General features: G+C 34.3%; 1 protein-coding gene across 20 annotated transcripts in view; it reads left to right on the top strand.

Moving 5' to 3' along the window:
- The window catches only part of USP25 (ubiquitin specific peptidase 25), a 161,664-nt gene that overhangs the window by 94,547 nt on the left and 41,946 nt on the right, over positions 1-25,171 (top strand). For all 20 annotated transcript variants that reach the window (XM_069550539.1, XM_069550435.1, XM_069550518.1 and 17 more), the window contains 8 exons: positions 4,870-4,997; positions 5,329-5,424; positions 6,722-6,883; positions 7,501-7,727; positions 10,623-10,693; positions 11,375-11,603; positions 13,043-13,243; positions 21,596-21,735. In XM_069550539.1, coding sequence (XP_069406640.1) covers positions 4,870-4,997; positions 5,329-5,424; positions 6,722-6,883; positions 7,501-7,727; positions 10,623-10,693; positions 11,375-11,603; positions 13,043-13,243; positions 21,596-21,735 — 1,254 coding nt within the window. The remainder of the gene's footprint in view (positions 1-4,869; positions 4,998-5,328; positions 5,425-6,721; positions 6,884-7,500; positions 7,728-10,622; positions 10,694-11,374; positions 11,604-13,042; positions 13,244-21,595; positions 21,736-25,171) is intronic.

Here is a 25,171-nt window from a genome sequence, read left to right as displayed (position 1 = left end):
ATTAGAACTTTCCAAGGATCCCCAAGGGGGAACAGGAAAACAGAGCTTTGTAAAGTGCAGTCTGTTTGCTATTAAATAGAAGAATGGTGGATTTGTGCAGGGAGAGAAGGAATGGCTTTTTCCTTACAATGTTACAGTAGCTTATAAATGAAACATGCTATGATTTATTGGTAAATAATGTAATAATAAGTAAATAATATTCCTCACATATTCCTAGCTTTTGAAAATATTTTTCTTACATTGACTCTGAATGTCATCATTTATTTTTTAGAAGATTTAGTTTGTTTTCTGTCTTTGGCTTCGTACTCTGACTGCCCTATACTGCAATATATATTTTCTGCCTAGATTTTCCCACCTAGCCTAAGCTATACAGTGGCTTATCATCTTCTCTAGTCTCTAAATTCAGTTCCTAAGATAATAGAAACTAAATAATAGCTAGTTCCTCAATAATAGTGAATATGATTACCTGTGATTCCTAATTCAGTCGCCTAGATTTGCCGGACATGGTAGTTTCAGTAAGTCAACCTACTTTAAGTGACTATCACTGACCAGAGTAGAATATCTTAAAAGTTTTTAGTAACACCCTGAAATAATAATTTCATTCCATTGTGTCCTTCAGAAAAACTTATTTTATTTCTCTATAAACACCAATGAGTAGCATCTTAGACTTGTTTCTAAATTGGCATAACCCCTGATGTTAATACCTTTTATTTCTTATGCTATTATTTAATAAAAATTATTGATTTTACTTTGATGCAGAAAACATTAAAAAAACTTTTTTTTGCAAAACAGCTCTGGCTAACTAATATAGGAAGACCTCTAGTCTCCAGAATTGCTATGGTAAAACATTCAGTGGGCTATAAGAATTTACATTTCTTTAATGACATACCAAGAATCAACAGAATAAATTAAAAATGATTATATGTAAAATAATTACTACCAAATTTTTTTCTAAATCACAACTTTTAATTAAATGGTATGTCATTTATAGATGATTTAAACTCTCCGAGAAACCTTGAACTACTTTTTGGTTGCCTGTTGGTGAGAAAGAATTTCAAAGAGTAAATATCTCACTTCTGGTGTAGGTATTCACTACTAATGCTATGATGTACATCCTTTTAAGTGTGTACATATAGATGTTTGTATTGGTTCATACTATTTTGAGACTTGCATTGTTTTTTACTTACCAGTATATTGTGAACATCCTTCCATGTCAATATATAGCTTTACATCATTCTTTTTAGAACCTGCATAGTATCACCATAACTAGTATTTATAAAATTAAATTGATTTAATTCTTCTGTGAAACTATTGGATAAAGAATTATTTCAAAGAATGTCTTTCTATAAATAACCTTGTGCACTTTGGAATGAAGGATAGTTAGAAATGGAATCTTTAGGTCACAGGGCATACTCGTTTAGAAGTGTAAGTACTGCCAAATTTCCCTTCAGGGTTGTACAGATAATCAAAGTGCTGAGAGAAATTTTACAGAGCTTTAGCTAAAAACTACATTGCAGAAATAATACCTACATGTGCCGTATTAGATATATGTAGATATTATATAGGAAACAAATAGGGCAAAGGAGTGAAGATAGTCAAATGACTGAAATTGAGGTTTGAATTCGAATTGGAAGTTTTCTCCTCTAAGGCTTAGTTACATCCTAGCTTTGTTTGATGTGCTATGGGGAATTTGCAGTAATAGGTCTGTCTTTTTCTTATTCCCCCCCCCCCATATACATGTAATCTCACAAAAGCAAGATAGTTAAATCATATTAAAAGAAGAATATGCTATTTACTCATAAAAATGACTACATTCTCTCTGGAAAATATTTTAACAGGTCAGATTTATATTTAGAGTAAATTCAGGAGTACTTTTGTTGCCAGTACTGATAATCTAAGTTCATTTTTACTAACTGCAAAAATCTATTACCCCTGTCCATTCGTTTTATAATGTAGTAATAATAATAGTAATAATGATGAGATATCAAGAGTATAAGCATCATTTTTACCTTTAGTGACCTGTGTTTCACAAAATTCATGGCTTATCAGAGAATTAAGTATAGGTTGTTACTAAATGGGGAAATATTTTGAAAGGAAAAAAATGTCTTGTTTTATATTATTTAAAATTCTCTTTTATATACTGCTGTATTTATAATCTAAAATCACAGAGCTCAACACACCCGTAATATTTTTTTTAATGAATGTAGGAAATGTCTGGCTATCCCTTCTGGTCCTGAGCAGCATTAAAATGAAAAAAAGTGAAACCATGTAGTAGGAAAATCCTGTAGTAGGAAAAAACTGTCATTGATGTTAGATTAAACAAATCTGCACAGAGACATGACATATTATGAACATTCTTTCATAAGATATGGAACCTATTTCCTGGACTGTTATGGCCTACAGAAAATCATACCACCAAATTGGGTCATTTCATTTCTGTTGGCCATTGTAGGTTTCCATGAATTAAAGTATGTTCATTATTTAAAGCGAAACAGTAAGCATACCTTAATAGTTATATTTAATTTTAAATAGTAACATTTAAACCATTGCAAGAATAAATGAAGGTAATAGTGTGCGAGATCTACTTTTTGAGTATTATGAAGTTGAATAGAGAGTATCATCGTGAGACATCAGAAGTGTCCCTTGTGATATGTGTAGAGTGTATTTTAATTCTTAATAGTAACTTTCAGTTCAGTTCAGTTCAGTTCAGTCTCTCAGTCGTGTCCGACTCTTTGCGACCCCATGAATCACAGCACGCCAGGCCTCCCTGTCCATCACCAACTCCCGGAGTTCACTCAGACTCAGGTCCATCGAGTCCGTGATGCCGTTCAGCCATCTCATCCTCTGTCGTCCCCTTCTCCTCCTGCCTCCACTCCCTCCCAGCATCAGAGTCTTCTCTAATGAGTCAACTCTTCACATGAGGTGGCCAGAGTACTGGAGCTTCAGCTTTAGCATCATTCCTTCCAAAGAAATCCCAGGGCTGATCTCCTTCAGAATGGACTGGTTGGGTCTCCTTGCAGTCCAAGGGACTCTCAAGAGTCTTCTCCAACACCACAGTTCAAACGCATCAATTCTTCGGTGCTCTGCCTTCTTCACAGTCCAACTCTCACATCCATACATGACCACAGAAAAAACCATAGCCTTGACTAGACGGACCTTAGTTGGCAATGTAACGTCTCTGCTTTTTAATATGCTATCTAGGTTGGTCATAACTTTTCTTCCAAGGAATAAGCGTCTTTTAATTTCATGGCTGCAGTCACCATCTGCAGTGATTTTGGAGCCCCCAAAAATAAAGTCTGACACTGTTTCTACTGTTTCCCCATCTATTTCCCATGAAGTGATGGGATCAGATGCCATGATCTTCGTTTTCTGAATGTTGAGCTTTAAGCCAGCTTTTTCGCTCTCCTCTTTCACTTTCATCGAGAGGCTTTTTAGCTCTTCACTTTCTGCCATAGGTGTGGATTAAAACTAACTGAAAAAAAAAACACCTCGCCAAAGCAAATAGGCAAACTTTGCTCAAGAAATTTTAAAACTTAAGGGATATTTCTAATATTAGATCTTTCATAATTTTCTCTTGTCAGTTTCAGATAATATCCATGTAAAACAAATTACTTCAACTTCAGCTATCAGTAACAGATGAACCAACTCCAACTCAGGAAATCTCAATTCAAGTAATCATTAGCATTTTTTTTTTTTTCTGTAGCCAAGCTGTGTGGCATGTGGAATCTTAGTTTTCTGACTAGGGATTGAACCCTAAACCTGTGAATCTTAACCACTGGGCTAACAGGGAAGTATGAAATAGTTTTGAAAAACCATTTACTTCAACTGATTTTGTTTAGTGAAAAGTAGCAACTTACAAGATCATATTCAACTTGCCAAATGTGCATTTTCCTGACTTTTTTTCCTCTCTTGGATGTTTAAATTAGCATACTGAGCTTATTGACATTTATGTGGTGACATTTTGTGGCCCTTGAAAATACCATAAATAATATAGTATGCTGCAGTATAGTGTGCCGCCTTTTTACAGGACACTGCACTGCTTAAAATAAACATTTAAAAAATACTTGTTACATTATTTTATACTTCTTTATTTGTTGATTCACAAGTTTTTTCATTTTTCTTTCTCTTTAAATAAATATGGTTTATGTAAAGCTTGAATCTGTTTGTTAAAATTTCTGAAGTTCTGTTGCATTTTATGCTTAATTGACCAGTTGCCAAAGTGTGGAGGAGTTGCCTCATAGCAAGCAGGCATTCAAATCTTTAAGCACTAGTAATTTTTAAAGTAAATGCTGTATTTGATAGTAATTGATCTCTTTCTTAAATGTGCCAAAATTCTATTAGGAACATTAAATTTAAAACAAGGAAGCATCAGTTTCTAGCTTTATCATCAGAATTGTGGTCTTTTATGTTATAAAATATTTTTTTCTTTTGTATATTACATCTTACAAGTAGCTTCCTCACAGGTTTTTGACAGTGTGGTTGATTATATTAAGTATATGTGTCATTCCTGGTAATAACTGTGACATAAGATTGAAGAAGCCAGAAAAATTGAGATACGAAGCCATGCTTTCATCCAGTGTTTTTCACTTTGGGTTTGAAATTCTAATGTAAAGAATTACCAATGAAGAAGAGTCATCAGAAGATTTTTCTCTTTCCTGTGTGTTATCCTACTGGAATTTTCAAAAGGTGTCAAAAACTTTTAGAAAGAAGTTGAGTTTTAACTAAATTGCATACACAGTCAGTTATCTGTGATGTTAGCATTATGATGATGCACGTAAAAATGCCACTGCTCCCGAACATTCTGTGCCTAAAATTGTAGTGGAGGAAATAAAAAGGTCGTGTTGAGGTTGTTTTTTTTTTTTCTTTCAGCATTGGTTTACTGAACTACCACCTGTGTTAACATTTGAATTGTCAAGATTTGAATTTAATCAGGCACTGGGAAGACCAGAAAAAATTCACAATAAATTAGAATTTCCTCAAGTTTTATATCTGGACAGGTATGACTTGGTATACAACATAATTTACTTTCGAAACAATTTAGTATCCAAGTAAAGAGTTATTGATCTCAGAGAAAATTTTTGCTTAATTTCCTTAAAAGGTTTTACTTTTTCTAATGCCATTTGTCAAGGAAAATGGAGTTCTTTTTTTATTTAGAAAAGTGTAGTTACTGGGAATAATGTTATAAGGAAAAATATTAATTTGTATTCTCTAATGTTTTATTATAAAATTTTAGATGAGTTACTCTTCTGTGGTGGTGGCTAGACTTAATATTGTATCTATTTCTTGTTTGGAAATATTGATAATTGCTGTATTTCTTTTCCCTGATAGATACATGCATAGAAACAGAGAAATAACAAGAATTAAGAGGGACGAGATCAAGAGGCTAAAAGATTACCTCACAGTATTACAACAAAGACTTGAAAGGTATTGAAACTTTTATGCAATTATGGACTAACTATAGGAACTCATATTCTTAATGTCTGCTTAGAGTTTTAATTTAAAATTCTCTTTGAATGACTTGTGATCCTACGTATAGATAATCATTCTGGATGGATATTTTGCTTGAATTGGAGAAGGAAATGGCAACCCACTCCAGTGTTCCTGCCTGCAGAATCTCAGGGACAGGGGAGCCTGGTGGGCTGCCATCTATGGGGTCACACAGAGTCAGACACGACTGAAGCGACTTAGCAGCGGCAGCAGTTTAGGCTTGAGTTTTGCTAGAGACTAAAATAATTCATAGTTGGCATTAGAAAATTATTATTTAAAATTAAATATTCCCACTGTCAAGAGATAATACCCATGGTACTGAAAGTACAAAGTTAAACTAACTTATGATTGAGGTTTCTTCTTGTGTGAGGTTAAATACTACTCTTGAGATTTCTATTAATAAATGATAACTGAGTTTTTCTGTTTAACACTGAAGATACAAGCACAGATGCCTATGAGCTTTATAAAGAATAATGGAATCTTTATAAAGAAGGGAAGCAAGTCAAGTGAGCAGAGGGAGTCAGAGAGCACAGCCCTGTGGAAAGATGGTGCCTGCCATCTATTCTAGGCCCTGCCATGCGTGAATATCAACTCCCTGTTGTCTAGAGCTTTAGATTGTTTCCAAAAGAAGCCAGAATCTGGACTATCAAATAGTCTGTAGTTCAGACAGAAGTCTACAGGTTAAAATGTGCTCTGAAAGATCCGAGTTTGCAACCTCTGATCTAATCTGTATCCCCTTGTTTTACTATTCACTTGAAAATAAGTGATCTAAAGCTTTTAATATAAAATATATTATTTTTCAATAGTTTTAATTCTTAAAAGGTATCAATAATCATATTGAAATATAATCAGAGGTAAAAGGAGGGGGATAATATTAGCCATTATCTTAAGACCAGATGACAGATCTAAAAATAAAAAGCCTGAGGAGATGAAAATGTCAGTTTTCATTTTACTGTTAGATTATAGCTTACAGCAGCATTTGAAATTTATAACAGTGTATATACACATTCAGTCTTCTCAGCTTTGATTTTGTTCCTCTAGAGAACATTTAACTTATTTCTTGAATGTATAAGTAGTTTTACCATCATTTGAAAGCAAAATTAATTTCACTATTGAAGAATATTAAAGTGTTTTTGTAATGTTTTAGAACATTGAATAAGTGTACTTATTTAATTATTGAAATAAGTGTACTTTTTACACAAATTTAAGCATTCATGCATTTTATGGTTAACAGATATTTAAGCTATGGTTCGGGTCCCAAACGGTTTCCCTTGGTGGATGTTCTGCAGTACGCCTTGGAATTTGCCTCAAGTAAACCTGTTTGCACTTCTCCTGTTGATGATATTGATGCTAGTTCCCCATCTAGTGGTTCCGTACCATCACAGACATTACCAAGGTAAAAAAGTTTTCTTGGTAGAAGAGATAGCTGTGTTCCTGTATTATGTAATATTGTAATTGATACCTTTAAAGAAAGTTTTTATAAATGCATGTTGTGCTTTATTTTAGTGAACTTACAAGATTGTGTAGGTCTTCTAGGGACTTTCTTATTTCATTGGATTTCATTGGATTTCAGTGGATTTTTTATGGCTGTGGATTAAAATTTTCGTATTTTTTTCCATTCAGAATTATACTTTAGGCTGTTTTGGTATGTATATCAGCCTTTCTTTCATCCATGAAAATACTACTATTAAATGGGAATTTTTTTCTGTAGTGTGAGCTGATAAGGATCAGCAAAGGAAGATTTTATAAATCTGGTATACGTATGATTTGTATAAGTAAATACATTTGAGCCTTTTACAATATAAAGCCCCAGTTTTATCCTTATAATAATGTAGTTCCATGTAGTAAGAATCTCATTTGGATGTTACATTAATCCACATACTTCCTTTTTTTTTAACTTTTTTCTTTTGTAATTATAAGCCAACTTAATATTATTTATTTAGCACATAATCTTTGTCCAGAGCTTCAGTTTGGAAAGTTTAATAATGAATATTCTATGCTTGAAAAATGCAGCACAACAGACCAACAGGGAGCTCCTTCTTCAGAACTGCCAAGCACGTCACCCGTGTCAATAGCTGCCATTTCATCAAGATCAGTAATACACAAACCATTCACTCAGTCCCGGATACCTCCAGACTTGCCCATGCATCCGGCACCAAGGCACATAACAGAAGAAGAACTCTCTGTGCTAGAAAGCTGTTTACATCGCTGGAGGACAGAAATAGAAAATGACACCAGAGGTAAGAAGCTTCTCATAGCAGAACTACTCTCACCTCAGATGGACATGGTTAATGTTAAAATTGAGAAGGGAGGTCATCTATGGGTTTCATATGTAAATATTAAAAATGGGATTTTTTTGTCCCACCCCCTTTCAAAGTGTTTTCTATAAGATGAGCTCATTTGGCTTCCTTTTTTATGATCGTAATATCAGTTTTAGAGAGACCAAAAGATTTTCCTTGGATTACTTAGCTGATTAATGACCTAGCAGATGGTCTGATTTTCTGGTTTAGTGCTCTAAATTTATATCAAGCTGGTATTCACAGGTACTCCACTGGTGAAACATCATCCAGCATCAGATTTTGTACATAACCAACTATATTACCTCCCTTGATGCCTGTGCTGAGTTCAAGTGAAAAACATTTTCTCTAGGTTGAAGAATTAGAAATGTGAATTTTAATTTTCTGTCTGCTCTAGCAGATTTCTAGATATGATCTATTAACTCAGTGCCAGTCTGTAACTAGTTTTAACTGGCATAGGAAAAATAAGGACAGTGCTCTGGGAGTGGAGGACAGTGAGCATGTTGGTGTTCAGTTGCCATCCTCCATTCTTGGAAGGAACACTCCTTTATTCTGAAATAATCTCCTTCCTACTTCAGTGTTGCTAAAATGAAGTGATGTGGATATTTTCTGGTAGACTTTATCATCATTTTTCTTGATCTGTGGAAAAAATCTAGGAGTTCCTCTTTTGTATCAAAAGGTTGGGCTTACATTAAACAACATCACTTGTTAGGTTTTAAATCTAGTTTTAAAGCCCAACTAGATGCTTTATAGACAATATAGAAGTAAAGAGCAGTCCTAATTTAATAGTAAATAAGGTGGGAGAGCAACTAACAGCATTAGTTACTGTGAAGATTTTCCTTAGTATTTTCATATATAAGGGAATTTTTTATATTTGAAATCATTAGTGAACATTACTTAAGCACATAGTTTTTCCTGAATACTGTGTTAGGTTGTTGGATAATTTTTTATTGAACTAGCCATGTTATGTTTGTTTCTATAAGATTCCAGTCAGAAAGCTGAAAACTAAGATGCTTTTGACACTAGGGAAGTAGCATTTAGGGAAGAAAAAAATGAATTTGGTTTATTCTTTGGAGACAGCTGACAAATGTGGGTCCTTGACTAGAGGTGAGAGACAGAGGGGTATCAGGGTTGATTCCCTCAGTTCCTCATGGTGGTATCGATAACTAAATGGATAGAATGTACTGTGGAAAAGGGCAGAATGGTGGGTCGCCTCCACCTTGGGGAAGGAAGTAGGAATATGATGAGTCTACTTCTGGTCATTTTAAATTGAGGAACTTGAGAGACGTGTCATATGGTTTTGGACCTATGGCTCAGGTATAAAAGATTCCCACCTGCTCCAAGCAATGAACCAGTTTAGAGTCTCACTAATTTTGTGTGAGACACCCTGTTTCCCAGTATTCTCCCTAGCCCTGGGTACCTTTTAATTTGTGGTAGTCTGATAATTGAAATGAAAATGGTATTACAGTGTCCTGATTTCAATTTCATTAATCATGAGTGAAATTCTGTTTTTTAATATATTTATGAAATTTATCCAATTTTTATATTGAATGGTTTATCTTCTTGCTTAATAGAAACTTAAATGTTGTGAATATTAGCTTGTTGTGCTGTGCTTAGTTGCTCAGTTGTGTCCGATTCTTTGCAGCCCTATGGACTATAGACTGCCAGGCTCCTCTGTCCATGGGGATTCTACAGGCAAGAATACTGGAGTGGGTTACCATGCCCTCCTCCAGGGGATCTTCCTAACCCAGGGATCGAACCTAGGTCTCCTGCATTGCAGGTGGATTCTTTTCTGTGTGAAGCACCATGGAAGCCCAAGAATACTGGAGTGGGTAGCATGTCCCTTCTCCAGGAGATCTTCCTGATGACCCAGGAATCGAACTGGGGTCTCCTTCATTGCAGGCGGATTCTTTACTAGCTGAGCTACCAGGGAAGCCCTATTAACCTGTTACCTGTAGTGTAGGTGGCAGATAACTGTTTTTCCAGTTTGTCATTTGATTTTCTTTATGTTCGTTTTTGTTTTTGTTTCTGTACTATAGATTTTTTTTTTTTAATTTGGGGAGGAGTCTTTGCGTTTATGGTTACTGGATTTTCTGTCAAGCTTTTTTTTTTAAAAAAAGCCTTTCCTGTTCTAAAGTTACTTCTTTTTTTTTTTTGGTAGGCTTTGATGTTGTCTGCTTGATTCTTTTTAATAGCTTCATAGAATAATGTGGTTATACTGTATGACAAATATTTAGGTTGTCTCCAATTTTTACAAAATAATTATGGGTAATATAGCTATATATATCGCTGCCTCTAAGTAATTATGTAGGATAGATTTCTACTTGAAGTAGAAATAGTGGGTAATGGGAATCTCACAACTTCATTTCCATTGGTGATTATAGTTGATTTTTATTCAATTACATATATATGTATATGTGTGTGTGATATGTGATGAAGTTACTTTATTTCATTGTTTACATTGTTTCACTGTTTACATTATTTTGTTTCATTATTTCATTGTTTTCCTGTTTTATACAAATATGTGGGGGGGTATTTAATTTTCATTGGAACCTTCTTTTATAAATTTGAACAAAATACCGTTTTTTTGGCTCAGTTCGTTTTTTAAAATAAACCGTATTTGTTTGGTTTTTAATTTCTCATTTGTGCTGCATCTTTTATTAAGGAGAACTGAATTCATTTTATACAGATTCTGAATAGTAATGTTTTTAAGAATAGTTTTAGAAACTTTTTCTTACTCCTCTAGCATATTTATAGGAAAAGCTTTATTCCCTGCCTTACAAGTCTCAGTAGAAACATACTTGATTTTGATCATTAAATGGCATCTTCTATCCTTAGATTTACAGGAAAGCATATCTAGAATCCATCGCACAATTGAGCTAATGTACTCTGACAAATCTATGATCCAAGTAAGTTGAATTTTGAGCTAGTAAGCATTATCTAAGTTATTTACATATTTTATCTTTATGTTAGCTTAATTCTCATACTTTAAGATTTTTATTTTATATTATTTTTCTTTGTATTCTCTGTATTTATCTACCATTTTATTCTTTTGTAATAAAATTTATTAAAATTTTTCAAAGTGTTTCAGTATTTTTAAGAAATTATATGGGAGAAATTATATGGTTGTTTAAGGATACTAAGATTATGTGAGAAGGTAAAGGGCTTAGTTACATTTAAATTTCTGAGAGTTATATAATGGCTCTTTATATATGCCATTTTGCTGAATTTACCCACCTATTTATAATTATGAAAATTTAAGCAAATCATCTGCTAAATGTATAAATATTCATTATACAAATTCTTTATTCTAAAGATAGCTTAAATCAACAAATATATTTCCAGAGTTTTGAAAATCACCCTATTTACACACCTGTCTGTTTTACATGTCTTTAGTTTGCTTATCCTCCCTCTTCCCTGCCTATTTTTATGTCATAGTTTAATTTTTTCAAAACTCTGATCCCAGCTAATTTACTCTTGTTAAAAAACATATGCCTCAAGGGAACCCTCGCATCAGATGATTTGTGATTTTCATGAGATGTGATTATAATGGAGTATTAACTGCAGTTTCACTCTGTTTTCACGTTTAGGTTCCTTATCGTTTACATGCTGTTTTAGTTCATGAAGGTCAAGCTAATGCCGGGCACTACTGGGCATACATTTTTGATCATCGTGAAAACAGATGGATGAAGTACAATGATATTGCTGTAACAAAATCATCGTGGGAAGAGCTAGTGAGAGATTCTTTTGGTGGTTACAGAAATGCCAGTGCATACTGTTTAATGTACATAAATGACAAACCACAATTCTTAATACAAGGTAAGAATATGAAATATATAGGGCAATATATATTTTTAAATAAGTAGCTCTTTAATTTGATTCTGGTCTCTGGTGTGATTAGTTAAGTGTAGTTTACTCAAGGTGATGGATATATTTGGAAAATGCTTTTGGGTTATTGTAAGTGAGAAAACTGGAATTGAAAAGTAATATGACCAGGGCTGAGAATTGGGATATATTTTGTATTCAAAGTTAACTATTATAAAATATAATTATTATAAAATATAAATTGGACTATAAAATATAAATTGGACTTTTTCTGCTTGCTAAAATCCCTTTCATGACTGTATCACACATTAACTCATATTCAAACTTCTTCACCTAACTTGTAAAGCCTCTATTATATGGCTTTTAATTGTCTCTCCAGATTCATTTATAACCACTCTTCATTTCAAACTTCATATTCTTGACTGATATTTAAACTTGTTTGGGTCACACCAAATCATTTCACGTATTTATATCAATATGTTCTTATGCCTTTGTATGTTTGCCAATGATGATCTTATTTCTTCTTTTGCCTAATTCCTGCTCATCTCAAGATTCAATTCATGTGTCATCTGCTTTGCCAAGTTTTCCTTGAACCTGCCAGAAAGTATCCCTTCTTGTCTTCTCATAGCATACTTGTATTGGGCACTTACTGTGCTGGAATTATATGCTGGCTTGCCTTTCCCACTTCACTCTGATCTGCTCACAGACAGGGACCATGTCATACTATGACATGGTCTTAATCTTTTTACTTCTCATATTCTAATATAGACTTTGCATATAAAAAAGAAAGCATGTAATAAAGGTTTGTTGAGACTGATAGAAATCAACTTTCTTTTTGTATTTAACCATTCAGCAAAACCTGCTGGATTTATGACTGAAAAGCTAAAATTTAATTTATGTGAGTGTAGTAGAGGTTGAGTAACCTTGTTAGATACTATGTATGTGATTTTTAAGAAAAACTTTGCTATATTGATTAGATTTCAAATTGTATATAAATATATTGCTATACTTAACTGCTTCAGATGGAAAAGAATTTTAGTTCTGTTTTGAGCTTTGAGGTTATGTGTTACTTCTCATTTTGTGGCGAGTTTTACTTCATGAATAATCAAGTATCTGGTATTTTATAGTAGAAAAAGTAGTACTATGTCAGTAGTACTGTTTGAGTAGCAACAACTTTGGCTTTATGTCTTGTTTCTTTTTTTTTTACTCTTCAGAATAAAAATAAAAGCTGAGAACATTACCTATAATGGATGATCACATATTTGCATCTTGCTTTTCTGAGCATTTGTTTGAGTTTTCTTTTAATATATAGCTAATATTGATTTGCTAGATGGTAATAATTTGGACTTTAACATTTGAAATACCTTCTGTGTTGAGCTTTTCATTTTTTTTAATCCTTAATTTTATAATAGTTTTTGAAATATGATTTGCAGAGGAGTTTAATAAAGAAACTGGGCAGGCCCTTGCTGGAATAGAAACACTACCCCCCGACTTAAGAGATTTTGTTGAGGAAGACAACCAGCGATTTGAGAAAGAACTAGAAGAATGGGATGCACAACTTGCTCAGAAAGCCTTGCAGGAAAAACTTCTAGCATCTCAGAAACTGAGAGAGTCTGAGTCTTCTGTGACAACAGGTTAGTCCATTTTTATTGCATTTTATCAATTTCATATTTCTTGATAATTGTAAAAATAAGATATGCTCATTGTAAAAGCAAGAGCAAAAAACCTTATCCTAGAGTATGAAGACTCTAATTTAGAAAATCTGAAATTCCATCATTCAGAGATAAAAGGCAACAGTTTAGTTTACCCCTTTGCCAGATAGTGCTAGATAACACTATATATACATATATACCATTTTTAAGCTGAATGAGATGATTCTGCTAACTCTCCATCTATGTATGTTACCTACTTTGATTGACTTTTCTTGGCAAGATACCTAGAAAAACTATGAAACTGCCAATTCACTAAAGCTTTCAAGAGGATGCACTCTATTCATTTCATATTTAAGCAAAATAACACTACTGGTAAATAGTATTGGTTAATGTAGAGTATGTATTTCATTCTTTTCAGAATTCATAAAAGACAAATTAGCAGCAACTAAATTTTTAATATATTCCAAGTGAAGAACATCTGTGTAATCTATAAAACAAATGAGAAGTATATAAAAATATAAATATTTTAACAATTCTATAATTATTAGCTGGTGAAATCAATAAAATATTAAGGACTACAAAAATAAAATACATTCTTTCACAATTGAAAATACAATGGCCAATGATTTTTTCTAAGATTGATCTTATGATTAAGTTGTGAATATAATTTAAGATGACATTTTGTATTGTAAAGAAGGTACTGTTTCTGTTTAGTGGTTAGGGAAATGAGAAGAGATAAATTAGATCTTTTCCTTAAACTCATTTGTCTCTCCCCCTTTTTTTTTTTTTAATTTACTCTCAGTGGATCATTTTGAATCACCCTTTTTTGTAAGGTTTGTGTGTTTTGTTTTTATTTTGTAAGAAAGCATTCTCGGTGTTTGTTTAATTTTGTCTTTTACAGACAGATTCCTATGCACCTTTACCTAGATAAATTTTAGCATTCTCCTTTCAACTTTAGACGAATTTATTCTTTCACTGAGATCTGTAAGACTATAGTATGTTGTGTTGACTGATGTATAGGTATGCACAAATCTTTCCAGACTTGTAACTTGTTTTCATGCAAATTGAATAGTTGAGTCCTAGATCTTGATTTTAAGCAGCATTGAGTCAGCATTTTTAAAAGACTATGAAAACAGTATTATACTGCCTTATTGATACATAAATGCAGTATGCAGTACAGTGTCTTTCAGTACCACCATTGTAGACTTTGGTGAGCCATACCAGACAAGGACTGCACCTTCTTCACGTACATCAAAGGCCAATGTGTAGAGCAGGCAAAACTCTATAGTTTTACAACAGTGCAGTTTCATTATAGTAACCTTGTCCATGTTAGTAGGAAATAAAATAGCTCAGTAGCTATCAAGAGGTTTCTGAGTTCAAATAACTCTAGTAAACTTGTTATAGTTCCTGTCATTTTTGAGTTAGTTCCATCTCTTTGTGATTTCGTCCCTTATGAAAGGGAGTAAATCTGCTTCCAAATTACTTCCTGTCATTTTTGAGTTAGTTCCATCTCTTTGTGATTTCGTCCCTTATGAAAGGGGGTAAATCTGCTTCCAGATTACTCCCTAGAACTTACCCCAAGATGGAGCTACTCTGTTATTCTTCACTTAATTTTTTACACCTCTATTTGCTTGTGACTGTTCGTATTGGTGGGAGGACAGGACTGCATAAATGGCGTAAACGTTAGTGGCACCTGAGCACTCAGATGAAGGTGAATCCTCTAGTCACTGGCCAAGCTCCAACCCTGTTATTCTTGGTTCACTTATATTTTGTAGCATCACAACATTAAATTCTATACAGTCTGCTTTTCATCTTTTCTGTTTCTCACAAGAGTATCTAAATTTACAGACTTAACACATTTTATTTTTACTAAGTCAAACTAAGACATATTCCCCATAATATTCGTATCTGACAGGACTTGCCAGCTTTTCCCCATCATTTACATTTGTTATATTCCCTCTGTATGAAAAGGCCACATCTATATGCTCCATATCCTTTTTATTCTGATGAGTGCTTCCTGTTACACACTTTATATCCTGTTTTATAAGTTTTAAAAAATGGAGCAGTGGGCGTTGTGCAGGTACGTTCATGTCTCTTTTTAGTATTTAAAAAAAAAAAAACGAAGAGAGATGCAGCTGAGAGGAGCTAGAATAACTAAAAAATAAAGAGATGGTAAAGGTCAATTCACATGTAACTGTTATGATAGTTATGTTCAGGACTGAGTTTTTAGAAGGCAATGACGGTACTGCCTCAGTAAAAAACTGTGTGTCCTCTATAGAATTACTAGAAATAGGCACTTTGAGTTAATAGAAATAGAATATTGTAAATCTATAAGTTTGGGATGTGTGTGAGATTATTGATTAAAAATTGATTTCTACCACTATCTTATCTTACATATCACATTAAGAAATCTTTCTTCCATTGCAGGACAGTTTAACATACACAACTGAATAAGAGAATCTATTATATTGTTCCTTGGAATTACTTATCTCCTTTTATTAGCAGAGAAATTTTACTTTAATGCCCATGCCATTCTTTTTCCTATTTTTCCCTACAGTTTTCAAATAATTTAATTTGATATATTTTCATAATATCATAGAGAACCTGTATTTATCTCTCAGGTGTACATTAGGATTATGAGTGACTAGTGGAAGTAATAAAAGGAGATCTTCTTCATAAAATCCGTCAGAGTGATTTTTCTTCTCTTCCTGAAAATCTTTTCAATAAAGTTGAAACCTAAGAACCATTAAAATCTAGTTTCTTCAGAATGATATTCCAAATAAGAATATTAATTTATATTGCATTAATTAAATGAGTATTTGTTCCTCTTTTGCTAACAGATAACCAAAAAAATCCATAGGCGTCACTTCTTCAGCATGATTCATTGTCTTATTGAAACTAAGTAATAAGTGATAGGAAAGTATTCTTCAATCCATATCACACTACCTCTTAATCTGCAAAAGAAAATTTACCTTAACACTTATCTTTAGAGATTTAGCCAGCAGTTCTTTACTACTGGTATATATATCAGGAGTACCTGGGAGACTGTTTCTGAGGACATACCATCTGAGACTTATTGGGATCAGTATCTGTGGAGGAAGGGTCCAGAGTATATATTTTTTAAAAGATGTTCAGATAATTCTGAGTGTACCTCTGGTTAAGCATCATGGCTCTAGGCTATATGAATAAAACTGTATTCTGAGGGAGAGGGAACTTTGCTTGAATTATTATTTTGCTTGTGTTTCTCATATCTTACTCAGAAACTATTGGAAGTCCTTACTGTATATCTATATAGCATACTCAGATTTTAAAAGCAAAAAATAAACTGAAACCAAAAAATAAGGGTAGAAAAAATGAAGTAAAAATGGTCTACAAGTCAAAAATAAGTTGATATTCCAGAAAATTACAGTTGGTTCCTGAGAGTAAGATCTGGTAGAGTGGACAATATTCTCAGTATTTTCAGGATATTTTCAGTAGCATCAGTATTTTAAGTTCCTTTAAAGCAGGGACCAAGTCATGTTTTTATTTAAATCTCCACAATGTAGTATAATACATGACACGTGATCGATGCCCCTTAAATGTTTTCTGGTTTGATTTCATTCCCTTTGGAAATTGCAATAATGAGTTTCCTAGAGGTGATCTTCAGTGTATGGGAGTGCACCCATTTTAAAAGGTTAGCCCAAATAGCTATACATTAGGAAGAAAGTCAAAAATATGTGGTGCTGTTATGGCTTTTTCTTAGATAAACTGTAGGTTTCACTTTGGTTCCTAAGCCTACACCTCCCACATTCCTGAGAATTCAGTTTGTGGTGCTACCTAGGAATCTGAAGCCTTTAAAAGTTTCCCTGATATTCTAGCCAGCCTAGCATGTCTTTTTATAGACTGCTTTGGGGGAATTATTGACTTTAAATGCATTTCTATAAGGAAAATGGACTGCTGTTCTTTGAAGTAGTGCTCTTTAAGTATTTTTCTCTGGGTAGTGGAATGAGCTTTCTATTTTCCTCCTCTGGTTATTTTGTTTGTTCTGGTGAACATATCTTTTACTCTTCTGGTTTGACAAAATAAAGTTAAAACCTCTTTTCTTTTTTATTTTACCTTCTATTAAATCTGAATCCCTTGTAATTCTTCCAAGGCCACTATTCTGTAAACATGTTTCATCTAAACCAGGTTGTTCCCTATCACTCTTGCTTGTAGGGTCTTTTCCTGTCATTATGGTTTTTCTCATGAAGTATCCCTCATTTGAAAAATGTCCTCTTATCCTCACTATTCTTGAAACTTTGTCCACTTTTAAGACTTCCCTAATAGCCCCAAATCTTTATGAATCTCCCTAATTACCCCTGTAGCAACTATTGTCTTTTTCCCCCTATTCTAGTCCCAGTCTATTCTCAGTACCAAAGTTATATTTTGCCTTGCTTACTGTTTTAAGGCCCATCAGTAGCAAGGTATTTATTAATCTTTTATCTGTCCTTACAGTACCTTTGTTTATGCTATTCCTTCTGCCTGGAATCATCTTTCTCATCTCCAAGATAATCTTCTCTACAAATCCTTCAAGACTTAGCTCAGTTGGCATTTCTTCTAGGAAGTATTTCTTAGCATGCAACATCTTTCCAAGTGTGTGTATGGGTCCATAGTGCTTCTCTAGGACCTTGTACATAAGTCTGTTACAGCATTTAGCACTTTGTATTGTAATGGGAGTATACATTTCTGTGATTTTGTTGAGAGTGCCTGAAAGTGAGTAAATCTTATGTCATTTTTTCTTAACATTATTAATACCTAGCGTAGTACTCGGAGAAGGCAATGGCACCCCACTCCAGTACTCTTGCCTGGAAAATCCCATGGACGGAGGAGCCTGGTAGGCTGCAGTCCATGGGGTCACTGAGAGTTGGACACGACTGAGTGACTTCACTTTCACTTTTCACTTGCATGCATTGGAGAAGAAAATGGCAACCCGCTCCAGTGTTCTTGCCTGGAGAATCCCAGGGACAGCGGAGCCTGATAGGCTGCAGTCAATGGGGTCGCACAGAGTCGGACACGACTGAAGTGACTTAGCAGCAGCAGCAGCATAGTACTGAAAATGTCACATGCTCATCAAACATGTTGAGAATGAAGTTTGGATTTTTGTTTCCAGACTCCCAGAACTTGAATCCTTGTAGGTTCACCTACTGTGATGACAGCACCACTCATACAAGTTCCATGGAAGATATTTGCACAGAGAAAATTCTAGAGGAAATAGTTTTGTATGACATTTAGGCAGAATCATTCAGCATCACATAAGGTTTTTGGACTCAAATCCCTATGAGGAAGAAAACCTTAATCCTGGGGACCGATGTATATTTGACTGTGTTGATCAGATAAAATTACTTTTGCTCTTAAGAGCTTTATATACCTACATTGTTCAGATTTCCCTGGCTTAGCCCAGTGCCTTAGCAGATAAATTTTTTGACCCACATTGCATTAAGCTCACATCCTGCTGTCAAGCATTGATGTTTTATCTGTTACAATGAGAAGAGACAGAGGGGGAAAACGCAAGTAATGTAAGCTTTAGCAACAAGAAGTTTGTCTCTGTTAAGGCCTAAAATAGCTGACTTAAGCCACTTAATCATGAAACCTTCAGGAAGCAGAAGCTCTGCTAAACTGGAGTTGTAGTGGTTGAGATTTTCTTAACTTTATCATACGGGCACACTGAAAGAACATTGCAGTTCTTAGGAAGTCTAGAAATGAGACATTTAGCTTCTTTTGGACTTCTTTTCCTGTGACAAACATGGTAATCATTTCTTCCTTTAGTTTTCCTTGTCAGAGTGTATTTCACTTCCATTATCCTAATGACTCATATCCAAAATATAAGACATCTGCATATCAGTCCCCACACCATTATGTCTAAAATGTATCTTGAATCTAACAAATTCTCACTGTCTCTTATCCAAAAGCACAGTCATTTCTTGCTAATATTGCTCTATAAGCAAGATAAAGAGCTTATGTTGCTGTTTTAGTACTTTTACTGACTTCTAGTTTTACTTTATTCTCTAATCTTTTCTTAACAATGTAGTCAGAATAATTTTCTTTAAACTCAGCATGTTTTCATTGTATTTAGAATGTTTATCCACTTCCTTTTGCCGTTAAAACTTTCATGACTGAAAGCCCCCCATTTCTACATCATCTCTTGCCATTTCTCGCCTCTTACACTATAGTCTATTTGACCACACTAGAAGCCTTTCGGATTGAATTCGTGCTCACTTCATGGGCTATTCATTCTTCCACCTAATTCATTATGTTTCAACTGAAACGTTAGTTTATCTTATACCCCATAATCTTAAGTTACCCTTGCTCCATTTTATTCCTATAATGTATTATGATGATATCAGAATTCATACGTGTAATTCTTTGGTTAATAAATTTTTCCATAGTTAACTATAAATTTCATGGGGACGGGACTGGCCACTTTGTTAACACTGAGTCCCAGTGCCTAGCCTAGTGCCTACATAGACACTTAATTAAAATTCAGTGGATGAATGAATACTCGTGCATCTATGTTGAAATTATAGTATTTCTTTTTTAATAATATTTCACTTTAAGAAAGGTTTTAGATTAATCAGATATTGGAAAGGATGACAGTAGTCCTGTTGTTTCCCACCAGTTGGTTGAGCAGGAACTCAACCTATCCCAGTAACACTGTGCAATATTTTAGAGTACATTCTTACTCCTTTTACCCTTTCATTAGTTTATTAATTCATTTGTTTCATTAAATTATTGTGTGCTTATTATAAGCTCGGTGTGGAAGAAATAGGAATACAAAAGGGAGATAACACCCCTGCTCTTGAGATTCTTACAGAATCGCAGGGAATCGGCTTGAAACAAATAACAGTAATGAAGCTATAATTGTGGGAAAGTGCTATTAAAATGAAAGTATAAGTTAGTGTAGAGCAGTAATTCTTGTCTGGGAGTGATTTTGACCTTCAGAGGGCATTTGACAGTACTGGAGACATTTCTGGTTGTCACAGCTGAGAGAGGGAGTCAGTACTACTAGTATTTAGTGGGTACACAGGAAAGCCCTCCACACTAGAATCATCTGACCTAAAATGTCAGTAGTGCTGAGGCTGAGCAGCCCTGCCCTAGAAACGGAGTCATTGGCAATACTTCTATGCAGAAACAGCATTTAAGCAAAAGGATATATTGAAGTTATTCGGTGGAGGAGTGAGAGTTGTTGACCAGTCAAAGGGAAGAAAATGAGGAAAGATCCAGAAGTTGGACAGTTAGCCTCTTCTCTGATGTATTGGATAAACTGAAAAAAGGCTAGTATGTGTTTCTTTTTGAGCAAAGGACACCAGGTGATAGAGAGACAGGCAGAGGCCCACTTATATAAAGCCTCATAGGTTGCATAAGGATAAATATTGGGCTTGTCTGTTAAATATCTAGTGAACATTCAGAGTACATTGTTGCATCTATGGATTTAGAACTCAGAACATAGACAGTAGGTATAATTTTAGGAATTCTTCCCAGAAGTATTTGAATTCTTGAGTTTATATTGGTCCTGGAACTATCAGGAACAGGTTCAGAAAAGATAGAAGGCTGGGTTCATTCATGGTTAGGATTTTGGTAAGTAAGTATGAAAAAGAATACTGTGGCCAGAAAAACAGCTACTGTGCTCTCTGTGGAAACTCAGACCAGGATTCTTGTACAATCCCCCGCTCCCTTGTTCTTTGGTAGAATGCTAGTGATTTTCTAAAGTGAGATTTTTTTTTTTTTAAGGTTTCACAGTTTTATTTTCTAATTTATTTTTAACTGGAGGATAATTGCTTTACAATGTTGTGTTGGTTTCCACTGTACAACAGCGTGAATCAGCCCTAAGTATACATGCTTCCCTTCCCTCTTGAACCTCCCTCCCACCTCCCACCCCCATCCCACACAGGCTCGTGGACCATCAGGGAAGGAAGGGTGAGATGAATTGAGAGAGTAGCACTGAAACATACATTACCATGTGTGAAATAGATAGCTAGGAAGCTGTTGTATAACAGGGAGCTCAACCCGGTGCTGTGATGACCCAAAGTGAGATTTTGATGCTTGTCCTAACAACAACAACAAAAAACTTACAGTAAATTTCTTAGCATAAACTATAATGAGTGCTTTCTTCAGTAATTATTTGACTTATCTGAGATTTGATTCTTTCCTTTTGGTAAACTATGGAGGAGGAAGTGCCGTTGTTTGAAGCATGTATTACTTTAGAGTCAATAAAGTAAAATTAATGTATGACTTCAAATGAGAAGTAAATAAGAAATTCATCTTAGTCTAGACTCACTGATTTATATTAGATATACAATTGATTCTTTTCTCATGAAGCACAAGCAGGAGAACCAGAATATCTAGAGCAGCCATCAAGAAGTGATTTCTCAAAGCACTTGAAAGAAGAAACCATTCGAATAATTACCAAGGCATCACATGAGCATGAAGATAAAAGTCCTGAAACAGTTTTGCAGTCGGTAAGAATTTTTCTTTTAGCTCTCTGAGCATACCCATCCATGTTCACGAGATTTCTTAGCTGTGTAAGGAGAGTGACCTGTCTGGGAGTCAGGAGAGACCTGGCCAAGGGATGATTCTGCCGTGAACATGATGAGTGGTTGTAGGTGTCACCAAACTGCCAGGTTGTAATGTCCTCAGCTATAACTTTTTAAACGCTTCTTTTAAAGAAAACCGTTTTTATCTTCCTGTTAGAGAATTATGAAAAATTATTATCATAGGCCAAACTGGTCATTTGATTTGGAACTTCTAAAGAGAGGTATGGAGGTTAACATTATTTTTCTTTCCCCTCTACCTCCCTCCCACCCTGCCTTCCGTATTTAGTCTTAACGTTAGGATAGTTGGGAAGGTAGGGTATAGTTTTCATTGCTCCATGGACTATGTTTAACAAAATTCTAGATAGTAGTCTAGGTTAGAGTAATATTAGCAGGATTAATATGATATTATAAAACAGTTTATGCGTAGTTCAAGTGCCCTGTGTCAGATTGTCATCATTAACCTCCTTTAGTGTAATTTTCAAGTATTCAGCTGTATCTTTTAATAACAGTAAGTTGAACATATTAGTATTGTATTATATTTCAGAAAATATGATATTCTGAGAGATGTGTCAAGGATTTCATACTGTAAGACCATTCAGTTGCTGTAGGTATTTATTTTTTATTTTATTAGTGAGCACAAACAGCTCTAATGTAGGTTTCAGAGTAGCTAATTTTAGGATTTAAAGATGCTCACCCAGAGAACTAAAGAAAAGAGGACACTTCAACACATAATTTCTACTTACTGAACTTAATCTCAACAGTAACCCTCTAATTACAGTGTGGTCTTTAATATTATAAGGTCATATTAACCAAAATGTTCCATTAATAGGGTAGTCTTTTAATTATATCTTGCAGAACAAAGTGATATCGATAAATTATTTTTAAATTTAGTTTCCTTTTTGAAAAAGTTTGATTACATATCTTCTTACCATAAAAAACAATAGTTTTTTATTATTATTCCAAATTCTGCAAATACCCTAGAGACTATAAAAAACTTGAGGAACTGGTCACTCTAAAGCACTTCCTGAAAAATACTTCTTTGAGTAGATCTGGGTGAATGATAGAAGAGGACACCTTAGGAAGGAAGAAAAAGCACAGGAGTAAATACAAGGGAGAAATAATTTTGTCAGATATAAAAACATATTTTGCTAGGGCTTTTGCTAGTTAGGATTTTTATTTGTTAGCATTTACATTATGGTTGATAAGTTTCATCCTTTTAACTAATATCAAAAAAGTGGAAAGATTACTTAGCTTAATGTAGAATCATGGTTTTTTGTGCTTTTTTTGGTGTTTTTTTTAGTTTGGCTAATCAGGTGCAGTTTAAATTTATAGAAATTAGCACTTAAAGTTAGATAGTTTATTCATATGGTTAATATCTTATAAGGTAGCAGCCTATTGCTTCACCTTTAGTCGAAAAAGGGTGGCATTGAGAAAATAGATTAGCTAGCATAAATATTTTTCAATTTGGCTTATCTTCTGGAGTAAACCAACAGTTGGTCCCATTGTCTGTATAAATCCTGCACCAGAGGATTGATCCTGCACCAGAGTATGTTGATCCTGAGTATGACCATTGTTTCCTGGTCTCATGGCCAGTTGTTTAGGATCATTAAAATCACTAGGTTTTCTCATTTAAAGGCATGCCTTAGAAACTAAGGGCAGCAGAGGATGAGGTGGTGGGATGGCATCATCGACTTGTTGGACATGAATCTGAGCAAACTCTGAGATAGTGAAGGACTGGGAAGCCTGGGCATGCTGCAGTCCACGGGGTCGCAAAGACTCAGGCATGTCTTAGCGACTGAATAACAGCAAAGAAAGTAACTTGCAGAGTGTTTAGCTTTGGGGATTAAATAGTCCTAGGGTTTTGAATGTTAGTTTTATTTCCTTCAATCTATGCAAACTTGAGTAAGTTGCTTCATTTTTCTAAACCTCAGTTTTTTAAAAATATAAAATGGAGGTGATTATGGGATGAATTAAGATCATTTTTTAAGTGCCTAGCATATAGTATGACCTTAAGTAGCTCTTTATTTCCTTCTGTTACTTAAATCCTAACCATTTCACAAATGTACAGTATATAAAATTTTGATGTTAGTGTAAGAAAAATTTCCTGAGAAGCTTAGAATCACAGAAGCCATAAAGAGATACTCTCCAGATATTTAGACAGCTTGCTTTTTAGAAGAAAATCTCTAATTTTGGATGAAATATTTTAGAAAATTTAAAAATACAAACAAGTAGACTAAGAATCATGCATAGTTCCCCAACCCAAAGTTAATCACTCAATAAGTTAGTATGTTTTCTTTCATTCTTATTTTTATATACAGATTTATGATTTATTTTTGTAGTTGATTTAATACTATATATACAGTTTTATATTTTAATATTTCTGTCACTAAACAACTTTCCCCATGTTGCAGATTCTTTGTAAAAAATGTTTAATGGCTTAATAATAATTCATTGAGTGATCAAATTCTTATTTACTTACTCATTCCCTTCTTATATATTTATTTCTGCTTTTACATGATTTTAAAAAGACTGCTAAAAATGAAACTTCTATATTTTTGGTTATTTCTTTACATTTCCATAGTGGAGTTATTAGGTTAAAAGCTGTGAGCATATTGAGGAATCCAAAGGGGTTGAAAATATATAACTTTCTTTTTTTTTGAAAAAGCAATGGTTTTATTTTTTTAATTTAAATTTATTTATTTTAATTGGAGGCTAATTACTTTACAATATTGTATTGGTTTTGCCATACATCAACATGAATCTGCCACGTGTTCCCAATCCTGAACCCTCCTCCCACCTCCCTCCCCGTACCATCCCTCTGGGTCATCCCAGTGCACCACCCCCAAGCATCCTGTATCCTGCATCGAACCTAGACTGGCGATTCGTTTCATATATATCATACACGTGTCAATTCCATTCTCCCAAATCATCCCACCTCTCCCTCTCCCGCAGAACCCCAAAGACTGTTCTATAACTTCCTAATCACACTTTTATGGGACCACTTTTTTTTAACAAATCGGGTATTCAATAGATTTCAGGCAATTGCTTAAAGTCTTTGTGATCTAATTATTTTTGCATCTTATTAACTGAGAAATTTATTTTTAACCTCTGTTAAGTTCAGCCTTTATTAAGGTATTCATAGAGCATGTGACCATAATAGGAAAAGATATCCTTAGGCATGCATGCTCAGTCTCTTCAGTTGTATCCGACTCTTTGCGACCCTATGGACTATAGTCCACCAAGCTCCTGTCCATGGGATTCTCCAGGCAAGAATACTGGAGTGGGTTGCTGTGCCCTCCTCCAGGGGATCTTCCTGATCCAGGGATTGAACCCACATTTCCTGGGGCTCCTGCATTGCAGG

This window comes from Ovis canadensis, chromosome 1, assembly GCF_042477335.2.
Source record: "Ovis canadensis isolate MfBH-ARS-UI-01 breed Bighorn chromosome 1, ARS-UI_OviCan_v2, whole genome shotgun sequence".
Lineage (NCBI taxonomy): Eukaryota > Metazoa > Chordata > Mammalia > Artiodactyla > Bovidae > Ovis > Ovis canadensis.
Note: the sequence above shows the minus strand (reverse complement) of the source record. Positions and strands in the feature narration are given on the sequence as shown.